This window comes from Haliotis cracherodii, unplaced genomic scaffold (assembly GCF_022045235.1).
Source record: "Haliotis cracherodii isolate W230 unplaced genomic scaffold, xgHalCrac1.p SCAF_9, whole genome shotgun sequence".
In the NCBI taxonomy this organism is placed as follows: domain Eukaryota; kingdom Metazoa; phylum Mollusca; class Gastropoda; order Lepetellida; family Haliotidae; genus Haliotis; species Haliotis cracherodii.
This window is the reverse complement of record NW_027266343.1, coordinates 36,019,937-36,036,611: the sequence shown is the minus strand read 5'-3', so window position 1 is coordinate 36,036,611 and position 16,675 is coordinate 36,019,937. Positions and strand designations below refer to the sequence as shown.

Below are 16,675 nucleotides of genomic sequence, written 5' to 3'. Positions count from 1 at the left end.
GTTCAATTTCCGCGTGGGTATAATGGCATCGTGGGACGTTGTTAAAAATATTTATCAGTCGTTTTAGCCATCAAGAGTCGATTATAACAGTTAAGCTGGACTATAGCCTACAATATGATAAAATATATTTCCAAGAAATTTTCCCAAGTTGCCTCTATATCAGTACGCCAACTGCTTTACATTAATTGTAGTCGTTATAGTGCCATGTAGAGGACTCAGCGTTCATAGGCTATAATTGTTGATAAATCTAACGGTACACGCACCAGTCACTGCTGAATGTGCTGTTGAGATAAGGACAAGATGGCGCCCAGACTTGTCATATCGGCACTGCTAGGGATCGGTATGTATTAGTAAATTATCATCAATCTAAGTTGTTAGGAAACTATAATAATATCAATACCACGAAGAGTCATCTTAACCGCGAAGTTTAAGAAGTATGTATGCCAATTAGACGTTCTTAACGATGGTCAGTGTTGACGAGAACGCTAGGGCTGGACAGACAACTAATGCTGTACGTCTGGTTTATAACGTTTTTGGTTGGCAAAATGGAAGCGGCTGATTTTTTTAATTCGTATTGCTGCAAACGGATTTAAATTTATTTTAAACATAATTTATTTAATTGCCCTATGCCTGGTAAATCTTTTAAGTTTTTATTATGATAAAAAAAAACCAGGCGACTTAAATAGATAAGATTACTTATGTAAGCATCGAAGACAAGAGCTCTGTCGGACATAAGAGTTGATTCTACACTGTGTTTTCGATACAGAGCTGAATTTCCTGTATATATGTAACTGCGTTAAATTGCATTTGGAACCGAAAGCACAACTCTTCTACCTAGCTCTACATAGAAAACATTGTATGCTTATCACCATTTTACTATCACAAAGTTGGTTTGAGCCCACTGTTTCGAGTGGATTGCCGATCTGAAGTACCGATAGTGACCTTAAAACAAAGAATGGGGAACATTAATTTTACATAAAAATACTTTTAAACCTCGTAACATAGTTACTCTTGTTGGCCAACATGAATTGGGCACCCCTAAAGAAAACTATGCAAGTCATGCAAGGTCTGAATCTACACACACGTCACTATTACTACGTCAAACCAATTACTGTGACGCAACAGATATAACGTCTCACTCGGATAATGAAAACCCCGAAATCTCAAAGAGTCTATTTTCAGTATAACTGGAATGCACTGGATTTCTGTCGTGTTTTCCATACAATGTACGTACATATCATTACAGTCAAACAGCGGTGTGTCGAACTTTGATTTGTCGAACTTACGGTTGTCTCGAAGTAAGAGCTTGGTCCCTTCGTATTCCATGTTTTTTCATCATGTTTCGGTTTTGTCGAACCTCGGATAACTGGAAGTAGTTAATTTTAGGTCTCTTTAACTTAGACAAGACGGTGTTTGAGTGTTTTTCAAAATGCCTCCTGACAATGATTGAGAAATGAGTCGGCAAACACGTTTTGATTGAGCGTTCAGAAGCAAGTACTTTATACACTGGCGGTAGAATAAACTACGACGGTGAAAGTGTTGGGCATGAACATACTGTATTTGACGTTTCTGCCACCACCAGCGTGTATTGCTGTCAGCCACTGTGGCAAACATCATCTGCGGACTGCGTTACAGAAAAGAGTGGGTAAGTAAACACCATCGTCGTTGTTGTTGTTATTATGATGATGATGATGATGATGATGATGTTGATGATTATGATTATTATTGGACCCTTTACCGTAATAAACACACTCTACAATTAGTATTATTATTATTTTTATCGTTGTTGTTGCTGTCGTCGTCGTCATCGTCATCATCACCATTACTACAACAATTATTATTATTATTGTTGTTGTTGTTATTGTTGTTGTTATTAAAGTCAGAAAGAGAGTTGACAGACCATGCCTCATAAGCATTATTCGGACCCATGATTAGGGGCAAAGCGAGTCATCATTACAAAAATTACATACCCCCTCCACAGTAACAAGTGTCTCAGTCTCATTGTGATTACCATGGATTTCAGTGCCAACCGAGAAGCCGCAGATATGCGGTGACAACGCTCCCAACTGCTATGACTTCAACCTGGACGACATCTGCCACAACCCCGACTACGCCGAGTGGGTCTATGAGAAATGCCGTCAGTCTTGCGGCTTGTGTGATCGTGAGTGTGTATGGCTAGTGGTCAGTAAATGTACCGGCATACAGGACTATGTGGTCTTTATGCTGGTTATAACATGCTTAGTGGGCAATGGACAAACTGCGCAGTCCTCAATATTCAACTACTAAAGAGCCTGGAGAACACAAACCCGTGGCTTTTAGTGAGTGGTTAGTTAGCTTCACAACCGCAACGCCTTTTGCTAAAATCAGCCGTATCGGTTGTCGGTTTAATGTGGAAGCGTTAGCGAGTGAGTAAGTATGGTTTTACGCCGCCTTAAGCAGTATTCTAGCAATATCACGGCGGGGGACACCAGAAATTAGTTTCACACAAAGTGACCATTTTGGGGAATCGAACCCGAGTCTTCGGCGTGACGAGCGACCGCTTTTACCGCTAGGCTAACTGATCGCCCCTTAATGTGAGGAAACCTGAAAGTGGCGCATGTAGTACACGTTAACAACAGCGTGAAATCAAGGGTCATAATCAACGCCAGTCTGATATTCGACCCATGATAACTGTGTCCTGGAACACTAAATGGAACAGCGGTGAACCTTGCGGCTCCCTACACGGCCAGGCCCCCCGTTCCCCTGAAGTCCTTTGTGTGAGCATGGACACGTTCACCGTCTGCACAGCTACATCACGGGGTCATCTTGCGCTATTCATGCCAAATCGTGACCATCCGACCCCCATGAACTTACACAACGTTGTCATCTCTTTTAGCAAGTAAGGACACTTGGATGTATTGCATCTTTGGGACTAATGTCTGTATTGCTTTCAGTGACACCGGGGCTTGAAACGACGACTACAACTACACCATTTCTCACAACAGGTACTGTTAATATCGTCGTTTGACTTCCTTGAACTGCTTCAGAAGTCCCAAAGCAAACATAGGGCTATCTCTTCATGATGTGTACAGTCTGGGCAACTAGGCAGTCATCGTAATACATTGCAAGAAGTGTTGCTCTTGTTAAATTCATCTACTACTCGCTTCGTTTATGCTTGAACGCATATAAAGATTCCCACATACACATGCATGCGAATTTGTAAATACATTATCGTGGTGAAGGCTGATTGATATCAACAACATATCGGTGTTCCCTGTGTGTATGTCTGAGTTTGTCAACGCCCATGTAACCCTCAGATGCCTCTAACCCGCCCTTTCTGCATTCACCCTCTGAACATTCACTTCCAACACATTCACCTCCTGCACTTCCAAGTCCTGCACATTCACGTCCTGAACATTCATCTCCTGCACATTCACTTCATTTACATTCACATGCGTATTCACGTCCTTCCCATTCATATCTGCACATTCACTTTCTGCACATTCACTTCCTGCACATTCACTTCCTGCATATTCACTTTCTGCACATTCACTTCCTACACATTCACTTCCGACATTCACTTCCTTCACATTCACCTCCTCTATATTAACCCCCTGCACATTCCCCTCCTCTACATTCCCCTCCTCTACATTCACTTCCTGCACATTCACTTCCTACACATTTACTTCATGCACATTCACTTCCTTCACATTCACCTCCTCTATATTCACCTGCACATCTTCCTCCTACTACGAATTGAACCCATCCACCCCACCCCCCACCCCCGCCTGCATATTCACCTCCTCTACATTCCCCTCCTGCATATTCCCTCCTCTATATTCACCCCTGCACAATTACCTACTGCATATAACCCTCCTCTATATTCACCCCTGCACAATTACCTACTGCATATTACCCTCCTGTATATTCACCCCTGCACATTTACCTCCTGTATATTCCCTCCTCTATATTCACCCCTGCACAATCACCTACTGCATATTACCCTCCTCTATATTCACCCCTGCACAATCACCTACTGCATATTACCCTCCTCTATATTCACCCCTGCACAATCACTTACTGCATATTACCCTCCTCTATATTCACCCCTGCACAATCACCTACTGCATATTACCCTCCTCTATATTCACCCCTGCACAATCACCTACTGCATATTACCTCCTCTATATTCGGCCCTGCACAATCACCTACTGCATATTACCCTCCTCTATATTCACCCCTGCACAATCACCTACTGCATATTACCCTCCTCTATATTCACCCGTGCACAATCACCTACTGCATATTACCTCCTCTATATTCACCCCTGCACAATTACCTACTGCATATTACCCTCCTCTATATTCACCCCTGCACAATCACCTACTGCATATTCCCTCCTCTATATTCACCCCTGCACAATTACCTACTGCATATAACCCTCCTCTATATTCACCCCTGCACAAATCACCTACTGCATATTACCCTCCTCTATATTCACCCCTGCACATTTACCTCCTGTATATTCACCTCCTGTATATTCACCTCCTCTATATTCCCCTCCTGCACATTCACCTACTGCATATTACCCTCCCCTATATTCACCTGCACAATTACCTACTGCATATAACCCTCCTCTATATTCACCCCTGCACAATCACCTACTGCATATTACCCTCCTCTATATTCACCCCTGCACATTCACCTCCTCTATATTCACCTGCACATTCACCCCCTGCATATTCACCTCCTCTATATTCCCCTCCTGCACATTCACCTACTGCATATTACCCTCCTCTATATTCACCCCTGCACATTCACCTCCTGCATATTACCCTCCTCTATATTAACCCCTGCACATTCACCTCCTGCACATTACCCTCCTCTATATTCACCTGCACATTCATCCCCTGCATATTCACCTCCTCTTTATTCCCTTCCTGCGCATTCACCTCCTCCATATTCCCCTCCTCTATATTCACCCCTGCACATTCACCTCCTCTATATTCCCCTCCTGCTCATTCACCTACTGCATATTCTCCTCCTCTATAATCACCCCTGCACATTCACCTCCTCTATATTCACCACCTTCTCTATATTCCCTTCCTGTACATGACACGGCGCCAGTTACGGAGCATTGCAGGGACAAGGTTGAGAACTGTGACGAGTACCAGGACGACATGTGCACAAATCCCGACTACCTCGGTTGGGCTCACGAGAATTGTCGAGACTTCTGTGGTTTCTGTGAAGGTAACACGCTATTTGTTTGAACAATCGTTTTTTCGCCGTTGTTTCTCTGTGTTGTTTCGCCCATTGACAATTAAGCGTTAGCTGCCAATGGGCGAATTATCCTGCCATTGAGCGATTGAAATCAATATAAAGAAGCGTCGCTGTCGTTCACTACTGCCACTCATGGATCGAGTTAAATGCAAAGAGACGCTTTGAATGTCAATGTCAACAAGCATTGCGAAAGAGTTTCTTGTTTGAGCAGTGGAGGTCCAAGTAAAGCAGGTAACCGGACCTAAAGTAGTGCAAAGAACCTTTACTCTTGCCATTGAAAGATGGATGTCATTGTAAAAGTAGTGCATAGAACCTTTACTGTTGACGTTGAAAGATGGATGTCATTGTAAAAGTAGTGCATAGAACCTTTACTCTTGCCACTGAAAGATGGATGTCATTGTAAAAGTAGTGCATAGAACCTTTACTCTTGACATTGAAAGATGGATGTCATTGTAAAAGTAGTGCATAGAACCTTTACTCTTGCCATTGAAAGATGGATGTCATTGTAAAAGTAGTGCATAGAGCCTTTACTCTTGCCTCTGAAAGATGGATGTCATTGTAAAAGTAGTGCAGAGAACCTTTACTGTTGACATTGAAAGATCGATGTCATTGTAAAAGTAGTGCATAGAACCTTTACTCTTGCCACTGAAAGATGGATGTCATTGTAAAAGTAGTGCAGAGAACCTTTACTCTTGCCACTGAAAGATGGATGTCATTGTAAAAGTAGTGCATAGAACCTTTACTGTTGACATTGAAAGATGGATGTCATTGTAAAAGTAGTGCAGAGAACCTTTACTGTTGACATGGAAAGATGGATGTCATTGTAAATGTAGTGCAGAGAACCTTTACTCTTGCCACTGAAAGATGGATGTCAGAGTAAAGTAGAGAAAAGAACCTTTACTCTTGCCACTGAAAGATGGATGTCAGAGTAAAGTAGTGCAGAGAACCTTTACTCTTGCCACTGAAAGGTGGATGTCAGAGTAAAGTAGAGAAAAGAACCTTTACTCTTGCCATTGAAAGATGGATGTCATTGTAAAAGTAGTGCATAGAACCTCTACTCTTGACATTGAAAGATGGATGTCAGAGTAAAGTAGAGAAAAGAACCTTTACTCTTGCCACTGAAAGATGGATGTCATTGTAAAAGTAGTGCATAGAACCTTTACTGTTGACATGGAAAGATGGATGTCATTGTAAAAGTAGTGCATAGAACCTTTACTCTTGCCACTGAAAGATGGATGTCATTGTAAAAGTAGTGCAGAGAACCTTTACTCTTGCCATTGAAAGATGGATATCATTGTAAAAGTAGTGCATAGAACCTTTACTCTTGCCACTGAAAGATGGATGTCATTGTAAAAGTAGTGCATAGAACCTTTACACTTGCCACTGAAAGATGGATGTCATTGTAAAAGTAGTGCAGAGAACCTTTACTCTTGCCACTGAAAGGTGGATGTCATTGTAAAAGTAGTGCAAAGAACCTTTACTCTTGCCACTGAAAGATGGATGTCATTGTAAATGTAGTGCAGAGAACCTTTACTCTTGACATTGAAAGATGGATGTCAGAGTAAAGTAGAGAAAAGAACCTTTACTCTTGCCACTGAAAGATGGATGTCATTGTAAAAGTAGTGCATAGAACCTTTACTGTTGACATTGAAAGATGGATGTCATTGTAAAAGTAGTGCATAGAACCTTTACTGTTGACATTGAAAGATGGATGTCATTGTAAAAGTAGTGCAGAGAACCTTTACTCTTGACATTGAAAGATGGATGTCAGAGTAAAGTAGAGAAAAGAACCTTTACTCTTGTCACTGAAAGATGGATGTCATTGTAAAAGTAGTGCATAGAACCTTTACTCTTGCCACTGAAAGATGGATGTCATTGTAAAAGTAGTGCATAGAACCTTTACTCTTGCCACTGAAAGATGGATGTCATTGTAAAAGTAGTGCATAGAACCTTTACTGTTGACATTGAAAGATGGATGTCATTGTAAAAGTTGTGCATAGAACCTTTACTCTTGCCACTGAAAGATGGTTGTCAGAGTAAAGTAGAGAAAAGAAGGATGTAAAGGTCAATTTCAAGAAGCATTGCTGAAATTCAGCGCTGGCTGTAAATGTTTTTTTGGTCATTAAGCATGTGATATGAATGTAACTAAGAGTGGTGATCCTAAAACCTGATCAGGGAAAGTCGGTTTTCATTGTGGCTAACGTGTATACTTGGCATTGAGCAGTGTCTATGAGTCTCAAGAACCTAGAACCTAGTCACCCTGAACCTGTAGCTGTCAGTGTGGCAAGCCTCTGGTTTGATATTCTGTGAAGCAATATCTTGAACTTTACCTTTCAGTGTCGAGAGCATTATAATACTGGTAATTATCAGTGGCAATGAGAATAATAAAGATAGTTGCGAAATATTACTCAGACCATTTAGATGGTTGTCGATAAGTGGAACTTATAATCTGAGTTCACTGTCAGCGTGATTAACCTTTACGCAGACCAGGGAACTTTGACAGTGACGGCCAAAGCTACCCTCAGACCACCGAACGTTGGCTATCAGTGCGCTATTTTCTCACATTTTAAAGTTGGCAATTATTAAAGGATGGTGTACAAAGTGTCAACGACCTACCCTGAGGCCAATGAACATTAGAACTCTGTGTTTAAGCCATGTCCTCAAACTTTTGACCATTGACAAGTGTTAAGTGGGCTTAGCGAGTTCTCAATTCTGGCCATTGAACGTTTTTGGCAGAGCGACAAGCTATACCCTTATATTTGAGCGTTGCCAATACGTAAAACGAAGTTCAAGAATTTGAACAGTGACAATCAAATTGTGACTGCTAATAGGAAGTTAAACAGACATATATTGTGACTAATGAGCGTTGGACATTAGTGAACTAAACAACTGAGTTATCACTGCTATGATCAGTTTGACAAATGCTTTATCTCCCCAAGATTGAAAATATAACAGGGATCCAACATTTCCTCTATGCCATCTACCTTCAGTGACAACGAAAGCCCCGCCGCTGATGACTACTGCAGCAACAACAACGCGAGATCCCACCGAGAGTATGTACCTTCTGTATCACTGCCAATCGTAATCAGATGACAAAGGAATATGTAGACACAATATTTCTAAACAATATTCATCAGTTCATCCATAACCTCTATCACTTATTCCAGTTCCTGAGCAGTTTTGTCAAAGGTGAGCGATCTCAAAATTTGAATCAAAAACGTTTTATAGCATTAACGTCGAAGCAGAGAGACCGAAAGACCAAGAGCTAGGTATCATGAAGAATTCGCTACAATTCGTGACGCCATCATACAGTATAACACCAGGAGTCGCTTCAAGAAGCAGAGATGTTTAATCAGGGACGTCATAGGAAACACCCTGACAGTTCACTGCAGCAAATTATTTTAAAATTGTCATAAGATAACCCATAACTACTTGCATGGAAGATTCATTTCAGGGAGGAAAATATGCTAAATATGTGTCCAGAAGAGCAATACTACACGGTCATTTGTCCATCATTATTTTTCCAAAGTTTCAGGCATAACAGGAGGAATGACTGGAAAGTCCTAGAACGAGAAAATACCCAGTCTCTGCATTTATCCTACCAAACCCTGTTCAACGCTGGTTGGGGCACAGACAATGTCCAACAAACCTGACCCTTTCACAACGAAAGCATTGTGTTATGCGACACTGATACTGTTTCAAGACATGCAAACTTATATTTCACCACTAAAATTCAATTGTAGACGGAAAAGTCTACAATAGCATTTTTGTGGTGAAATATTAGGCAATCATTCAGAAATATTTTTCAGGAATATCAGGACCCTCAATTAAAGGGGCGGTGCTCGATACATAATTCTTGTACATTTTTCAAATTTATCTGCTATTTACATTTATTTGTGAACCTGGTGTATATTGATACTTTCTTAAATATGTATTTTGTATTACAGCTTGCTTCGACAGCCTAGATAACTGTGATAACTATGACATCAGGACGTCGTGTTGTGGAGCGTACGAGCCCTGGGCCAGAGAAAACTGTGCCAGACACTGCAAGTTCTGTAGTAAGTACAAGCCCTGGGCCAGAGAAAACTGTGCCAGACACTGCAAGTTCTGTAGTAAGTACAAGCCCTGGGGCAAAGAAAACTGCGCCCGACACTGCAGGTTCTGTAGTAAGTACGAGCCCTGGGCCAAAGAAAACTGTGCCTTACACCGTAAGTTATGTAGTTTGTTTGTTTGTTGTTTAACGCCACATTCAGCAATAGTCCAGCTATATGACGGTGGTCTGTAAATAATCGAGTCTGGGCAAGACAATCCAGTTATTGACATCGGGTGTATCGGTCCACGCAATTGGGATACGATGACATGCATCATCAACCAAGTCAGCGAGCCTGACCAACCGATCCCGTTAGTCGCCTTTTACGACAAGCATGGGTTGCTGAAGACCTATTCTACCCCCGATCTTCACGGGTCGTAAGTTCTGTAGTAAGTAAGACACTTCGGCAAGAGAAAAATGTGCCAGACATTGCGGGGTCTGTAGTAAGTACGAGACCTGGGTTAGAGAAACTCAACACGGTGTGTAGTAAGCACAAACCCTAAGCCAGAAAAAAACCGCACGTTATTTTGTAAGTACCGTATTCGACATTATAAGCGCCTATTTGTTTAGACTTGGTTTCGTCTAAGCGCAAAAGATCATAGCTAAAAAAAATGTCAACTCGTTGCGTAATGATTTAGGTATATTTCCCCCATATATCATATATCCAGATGCACATCGGGACTTACAGTATTATACAGGATGATTGAACACACTCAACTGTATCTTGGGTATATTTGTAAATGCAAGACATATATAAAATCAAGAATTATTCCTGGCTGATTCTTTCATGCGCGCTTTCTGATTGGTTTGTCGTATTTTCGCACATAACATTCACCGATAGGGGGGACAAGTCTTCTTGCAGGTTACAGTAAGGGGCGAGTGTTGACGATTGTGTTTGAAACAGCAATAATATGTTGTTACCTGATAGCTCCCGGGCAAGTAGATACGACGCAAGTCAGGTCGGAGAAGGCGTCTAAACGTTCTTATATAGGTACAGCCAACCTTCTAGAAACTGTTACCACGCGAAGCTGTCGACAGCTGTCGAGCTCACTACACCGGGCGGGTAACAAAGTTTGGACTATACTGAGCTCGGGTTTGTTTTGCTGCCACTACCAATCACAAAAAACACTGCCTGATTACTTTAACTCAGGATGCGAACCTTCAATCTCTTTTTTAGAACGAAGGAGAATTGCCTAGGCACATCTGGGCATTTAACTATCCCATTTATCACGGTAAATTATGTGTAACGGTGATATCTATGCTTTCAGCTCCTGCAGTGACGCCGACCCCATTGTGCCACGACGTTGACCCCCAGTGTGCCGACTACGGTGACGACCTCTGCACCAACCCTCTCTACGACAATTTCGTCAGGGAAAACTGTGCGGGCACCTGCAAAATTTGTGACCGTAAGAAAATCAATAAGTAATAACTATCAGGGATCAAACACACTACCAGATGTTAATAGATCCGTGACATTATTGAACATACGTTGTAGTCTATAATTACAGGGATTACATTTTCTGAGTTACTTCAGTAAATAAAAAATATGTTTAAACTCTGAATATTTTTAAAAATGACATTAAAGACTACAGGTTTCGCATACAGTTGTAATTTTTGATAGTTATTGATAGTTACGTTATCAAAGTAACCATTATCATCACGTCATGCTCTTGTTGAGCCAGGAATTTCCTGGCCATTCTGAGCATTTTAAACAAGAAAACTGACGCAACTATAAGTTATATGCAAAAATGTTTTTGCCATAATCGAAATATGCATAAATTTAAAACGCTGCTGTCATCTTCATGTAAACAATTACTTGGAAAACTATGTAAATACCTATGAACGAAGACGTTATTATGAAAAGCCTGTAAATCAGTAAATTTGTACCTGACATTACCTTTTTTCATGTACCACACTATTTCAAATGTATGTATTGTATATGGGCCAGTGGCCTTAGTACAAATAAAATACTTCTTCTTCTATAGAAAAATTATATATCAACCATAACATGGGTGAAGTCGGAGAAATCACGCGGAAATGTTGATACCGGAAGTAGAGTCAACTCAACCCTTCAAGTATCGTTGATTTACTTCCGGGATAAAAACATTCGAGCAATTTCTTCATTACGCAAAGCTACTTATATTCTCTATATGCTTGTTTAGGTAGTATATATTTTAACAAATGTGTATGACTTTCAGAGCCTGAATACATTCCAACCTGCGCTCAGGGATCGACGGGTGAGTTGAACCCAGTTATATACACGAACATAGGTAGTCAAGGGTGAAATCACGTGTTTGAATATTTAACGTCAACGCCAGAGAATAACCTGTCTAGATTATCCGCCGAAACAGATTCCATTCGGCGTAAAGGCAACATATGACGACACCGAGTGTTCGGATAACCTTGTCCAGGTCTACAGCTACCACCCGCCACTCACTGACTCTGCATTAAAAGGGAAGTGTTTGTTTTTTTGCCTTACGCTAAGAATGGATGTTTTGATTCCCCAAATGCATTCTTTCATGTTTCAGTGACGGCTACGGTTGAAGCAACAACAGGAGTACTCACAACATCGGCACCAGGTATATATATACTGAGGGGCAAACGAAACTATGCCTCTAAGATAATGTTATCATATGTTTGATATGTTGAAAATATCTCAAGTTAGCGATATTATATCCAAAAAATAGAATGTACTGGCACTGAGTAAACACTGAAAGAACACTTCCACATGGTTCTATTTTAAAAGGGGGCACGGGTGGCCCAGTCGTCTAAGGCGCCGCGATTCGCTGTGCAGAGTTGCGTCCCCTGGACACGCCAGAAACCTATGATTGTGGGTTCGAATCCCGGTTCTCCCCGATTATGTTTCTAGGTTTGTCAGCACCATACCCGTGCTCGTGGGTTTCACCGAAGTGGTAAACGTCTGAGACCTGCATCACTTCGGGCTTTCCTCCCACCTTAAGCTGACACGCCGCGATATAACTGGAATACTGTTAAAAGCAGCGTTAAACCCAACTCACTCACTCACTCACTCACTCTATTTTAAAAATAATAATTTGCTTTTAAAAATTTAAAATAATTAAAAAAAGAATTCTTTGACATTTTATCTTTGAAAATCAATGCATTGGCTATTATCGGCACAAATTATTTCAAACATTGTACGGGTCATGTGGTCGCATGATTTCTTACCCTGGCACTGTCTTCATTGAACAAATTGATTTTTATACAACATTACCCAACCACAGATTATATTTTACAAACTGTTGCAGGAATGAGTGCCGGTTAATAGGACATCATCACATTTAAAAACATTTTTTTTATTTCTCAATTACATAGATAACAAAGTCGGTATTCTTTCTTTTACGCTTCAATCAAACCCCATATGATCAAACATTGTACACCAGTGCAAAAGACGGGCATGAAATGTAGGGGATCCGGACATGCGCAATGTATACTTCCTGTTCATGTACACTGTATGTAGACTCACATATACAGGTGTTTGCGAGGACCTCATCGACTGTGCCGGATATGACATCATGACATCATGCTGTAGCCCGTATGAAGCTTGGGCACGGAAACACTGTCCAAAACACTGCAAGTTTTGTGGTAAGCCACTTCCTGATTTCTTGATTTAATTTTAAAAGCTGTTAAAAATATATAAACATATTTTAACGTATTTGGCCACTGACAGTGTGTATCATTTCATTTATTGTCTTGAAAAACAATTAAAATCTCATAGAGATACGGGTGGCCCAGTCTTGGCCCAGAGTTGTGTCGCTTGGAAACGCAAAAAAACCCTATGACGCTGGGTTCGAATACCGGTTCGTCCCGATTATGTTTCTAAGTTTGTCAGCACTATACCCGTGCTCGTGGGTTTCACTAAAGCTGTAAAACGTCTAAGACCTGCATCACTTCGGACTTTCCTTCCATACTAAGCTGACACGCCGTGATATAACTGTAATACTTTTGAAAAGTGGCGCTAAACCCAACTCACTCACTTTATTTCATAATAGTATTAAATATTTATGATGTCAGTTACCATATTTGTTTCATCCTCAGTTCCCGCTGTTCCCGACATCCCCATCTGCCACGACATCGATCCCCTCTGTAGTCATTACGGGGCCGACCTCTGCACCAACCCCGACTACGACCGCTTCATACACGAGCACTGCGCGGGCACCTGCAAAGTCTGCGAGAGTGGGTACACCGACTCATACGCATGGATCCTTAAACATTTACAATTTTGATTTGTGTTTTCATGAAAGAATATTTTCAACAAATTATGATTCAATTATCCAAAAGGGAGAGTATTCTTGCAACAGATTTGGAACATACACCACTGGCATTCGGAATTGTATGTTAATGTTCGGTGTTGCTGACGTCTAGGGCCTTCCCTGTAACGTATAAACTCTGCTGTCCACCTTTTTACGGTGGTAAGGACATCCTTCCCTTGTGCTATACACATACCTTCGTGGATGGATTTTGATGTTAAGCTCCCTTTTCTACAAGTACTTGATCACTGCACGCTCCTCAACTTTGTCCATTTAAAAAAGTCTGCTTATTTCACTTGTCACAGCGAAACTATTTGCTCAAATGACTCAAGTAGCTATACCTCTATGACGAAGACCGAAGTATACTTAATAATAACACGTTGCCTAGAATATACCTCTTCTCGTCTTCAGGGCCTGAGGTCTTTCCTCCGTGTGCCAACGCCACTCTACCAACAGCGGGCACTGGACGTAAGCTCAAACTTCTATTTTTCACCAAGAGTTGTGTTAAATGTCGTAATTAAAGACTCCCTCCGAGTTGTATTTATACACTAATGATGACACTTTTGATTCTTGATAGTCTGCCCTTCCCAACTGTTTGTGTTTTAATGTATTAAGTTCATTGAGTAATGTCGGTAGTACAAGTGGCCCAAACGTCATGGGGGGTGATCGGGTAGCCTAGTGGTTAAAGCGTTCGCTCGTCAAGCTGAAGACCCGGGTTCGATTCCCGACATGGGTTCTATGTGTGAAGCCCATTTCCGGTGTCCCCTGCCGTACTATTGCTGGAATATTGCTTAAACCGCGTAAAACCATACTCACTCACTCACTCACTCACTCACTCACTCACTCACTCACCCAAATGTCTTGGGAAAGAAGTCCCTGTGCAAATGTGGTTCTCTTAGGAGCACCAGAAACTTATGGTCGTGGGTTCGAATATCACCACGATTATGTTTCTTGGTTTGTCAGCATCATACCCATGCTTGTGGGTTTCACCGAAGTGGTAAACGTATAAGACCTGCATCACGTCGGGTTTGATCTCTCCACATCAAGCTGACACGTGATATATCTGGAATACTGGTGAAAGTGTTTGATAATTCGTGTATGATAGCAATGAAATAGTGAATAAAAATGTCTAATGCTTTACAGTTCACGTCAGTTCATATGTATACTGAACCAAAAAGGGTCAGTGATCATGAATATTTAGTGGAATATGTTTTTGTAGTGACGACGGAGCACACATTTCCAAAAATATCCCAAAATATATCATATCCCTTAACTTGTTTTCTTCAGTATATTTTCACGAAGTAGGACGCTACTCTTGAAATTGCCGTGATGTAACTGAAACTGCTGAAAGTGGTGTAAAATCTCACTCACAAACTTACTCACTCATCTATTGTGCTGTTTGATCTTCCTGTGTCAGAGTGCTACATGGACGGCAATTACTACCCCCAGGAAAGCTCGTGGGACACCAGCGACTGCAATCAACACTGTCGCTGCGTCAACGGCCTCACAAACGACATCCACTGTGACCCCATCGTGTTTGTATACCGCTGATTGTGTCTAGTTCAATATGGCTGTAGGCATGGGTGGCTAATTCGTCTATGTGCAGAGTTGCGTTCCTTGGGAGTGCCAGAAACATATGATAACGGATTCGGAACCCAGATTCGCCCATATTATGTTACTAGGTTGTCAGCACTGTACCCGTGTTCGTGGATGTCACGAATCTGGTGAGGTAGCCTAATGGTTAAAACGTTTGCTCGTCACGTCAAAGACCCGGGTGCAATTCTCCATATAGGTACAATGTGTGGAGCCCATTTCTGGTGCCCTCGTCATGATATTCTCGATTATTGCAAAAAAAGCGACGTAAAACCATACTCACTCAGTAATGTGGTAAACGTTTAGGACATCCCTTTGGGCTTTTCGCCCACACCAAGGTGACACGCCGTGATATAACTGAGATACTGTTCAAAGCGACATTAAAACCAACTCATCCGCTTCCAGCAATCTGTCCAATCGGACATTAGCACAGTATGTCACAAATCAGCATTGTGTAAACGATATCTGCAATCTCATTAAAATCAGATCTTAGTTTTCCCTGTCGCTAAACAAAGATCTGAAAACATCCCATTACGGATCACGCCAGAACGACCGTTCGCGAATTTTGACCGACCAATGAAATGACTGACAAGAAATCGACATTAGCCAATCAGAAGGCAGCTTTCTCGAGCTTTACGACACTAGTTTCAAACTGGCGACTACGCTTCGAAACATATTTTGACGTATTCTCGATTAAAAATGTTAAAACTGAAGAACATTCTGGAATGGTTTATAGATGGCCTGGATTGTATGGATATAATCATAAAACCCGTAACTGTCGTTCGGAATACCCCGTGTTAAATATTTCGTGGTTGCATGATTAGTAAACACATTCCGACTGTCTCTTTCATGATCTGGTAAGCGACGCTCTGATTGGTTAGATGAAAGGTCGTTCTGACGTGACCCTTATTGGGATGTCCTCAGATCTTTGTTTAACATAGCGAGAACTAAGATCTGATTGTAATGAGATTGACGATATCTGGTGAACACGATTTTCCCGAGTGATTAAATGTGCACATGAATCTAAGTTGAGGGTAATCCGTCTCCTTGTGTTGCAGGTGCCCCTCCCCCGTGCCCAACTGTGACCTAGTGCACATCCCCGGACACTGCTGTCCACTACTCCACAACTGTAAACCCCATGTGGGAGGATTTCAAATGGTGGGGTAACCTCCAGACATGACGAGAAACATCCGGGCAGAATGTCCTGTTCAGAAATAAATACATACAGATAATATTATCCAAGAAACGTTTGCCTTTCATTGCGACTGCACTTCTCTTGATGCGACTGGGTGCGCATCATATCGTCAAAGTATCACGCTTCTGGCTTGAAATTCCCGTTTTGGTAGTCCTTGTCAGCGGCACTGAGTCGAGATGTACATCTCACGCAAAACTGTTATTTCATGTCTTTAAGTGACATATTCGCTTCTCTGCCTCTTCCTTGGCCTGTATACGTGTTACCTGAATG

At 41.6% G+C, this 16,675-nt stretch overlaps 1 protein-coding gene across 1 annotated transcript; it reads left to right on the top strand.

Annotated features, from left to right (window-relative positions):
• Positions 1–223: 223 nt before the first annotated feature.
• Positions 224–16,456, top strand: LOC139452203 (zonadhesin-like). Its single transcript, XM_071233583.1, has 15 exons — positions 224–340; positions 1,583–1,645; positions 2,024–2,161; positions 2,934–2,984; positions 5,107–5,229; positions 8,250–8,312; positions 9,207–9,317; positions 10,618–10,755; positions 11,548–11,586; positions 11,878–11,928; positions 12,842–12,952; positions 13,406–13,543; positions 14,029–14,085; positions 15,035–15,152; positions 16,269–16,456. Exons 1-15 carry the CDS (start codon positions 301–303, stop codon positions 16,375–16,377), a joined length of 1,350 nt encoding a protein of 449 aa, XP_071089684.1. The 5' UTR covers positions 224–300; the 3' UTR covers positions 16,378–16,456.
• Positions 16,457–16,675: the final 219 nt, after the last annotated feature.

Coding starts and splice junctions, on each gene's coding strand:
- LOC139452203 (XM_071233583.1), top strand. CDS start 301: ATGGCGCCCAGACTTGTCATATCGGCACTGCTAGGGATCG. Junction 8,313..9,206: donor AACGCGAGATCCCACCGAGA/GTATGTACCTTC, acceptor TTTGTATTACAG/CTTGCTTCGACAGCCTAGAT. Junction 10,756..11,547: donor CACCTGCAAAATTTGTGACC/GTAAGAAAATCA, acceptor TATGACTTTCAG/AGCCTGAATACATTCCAACC.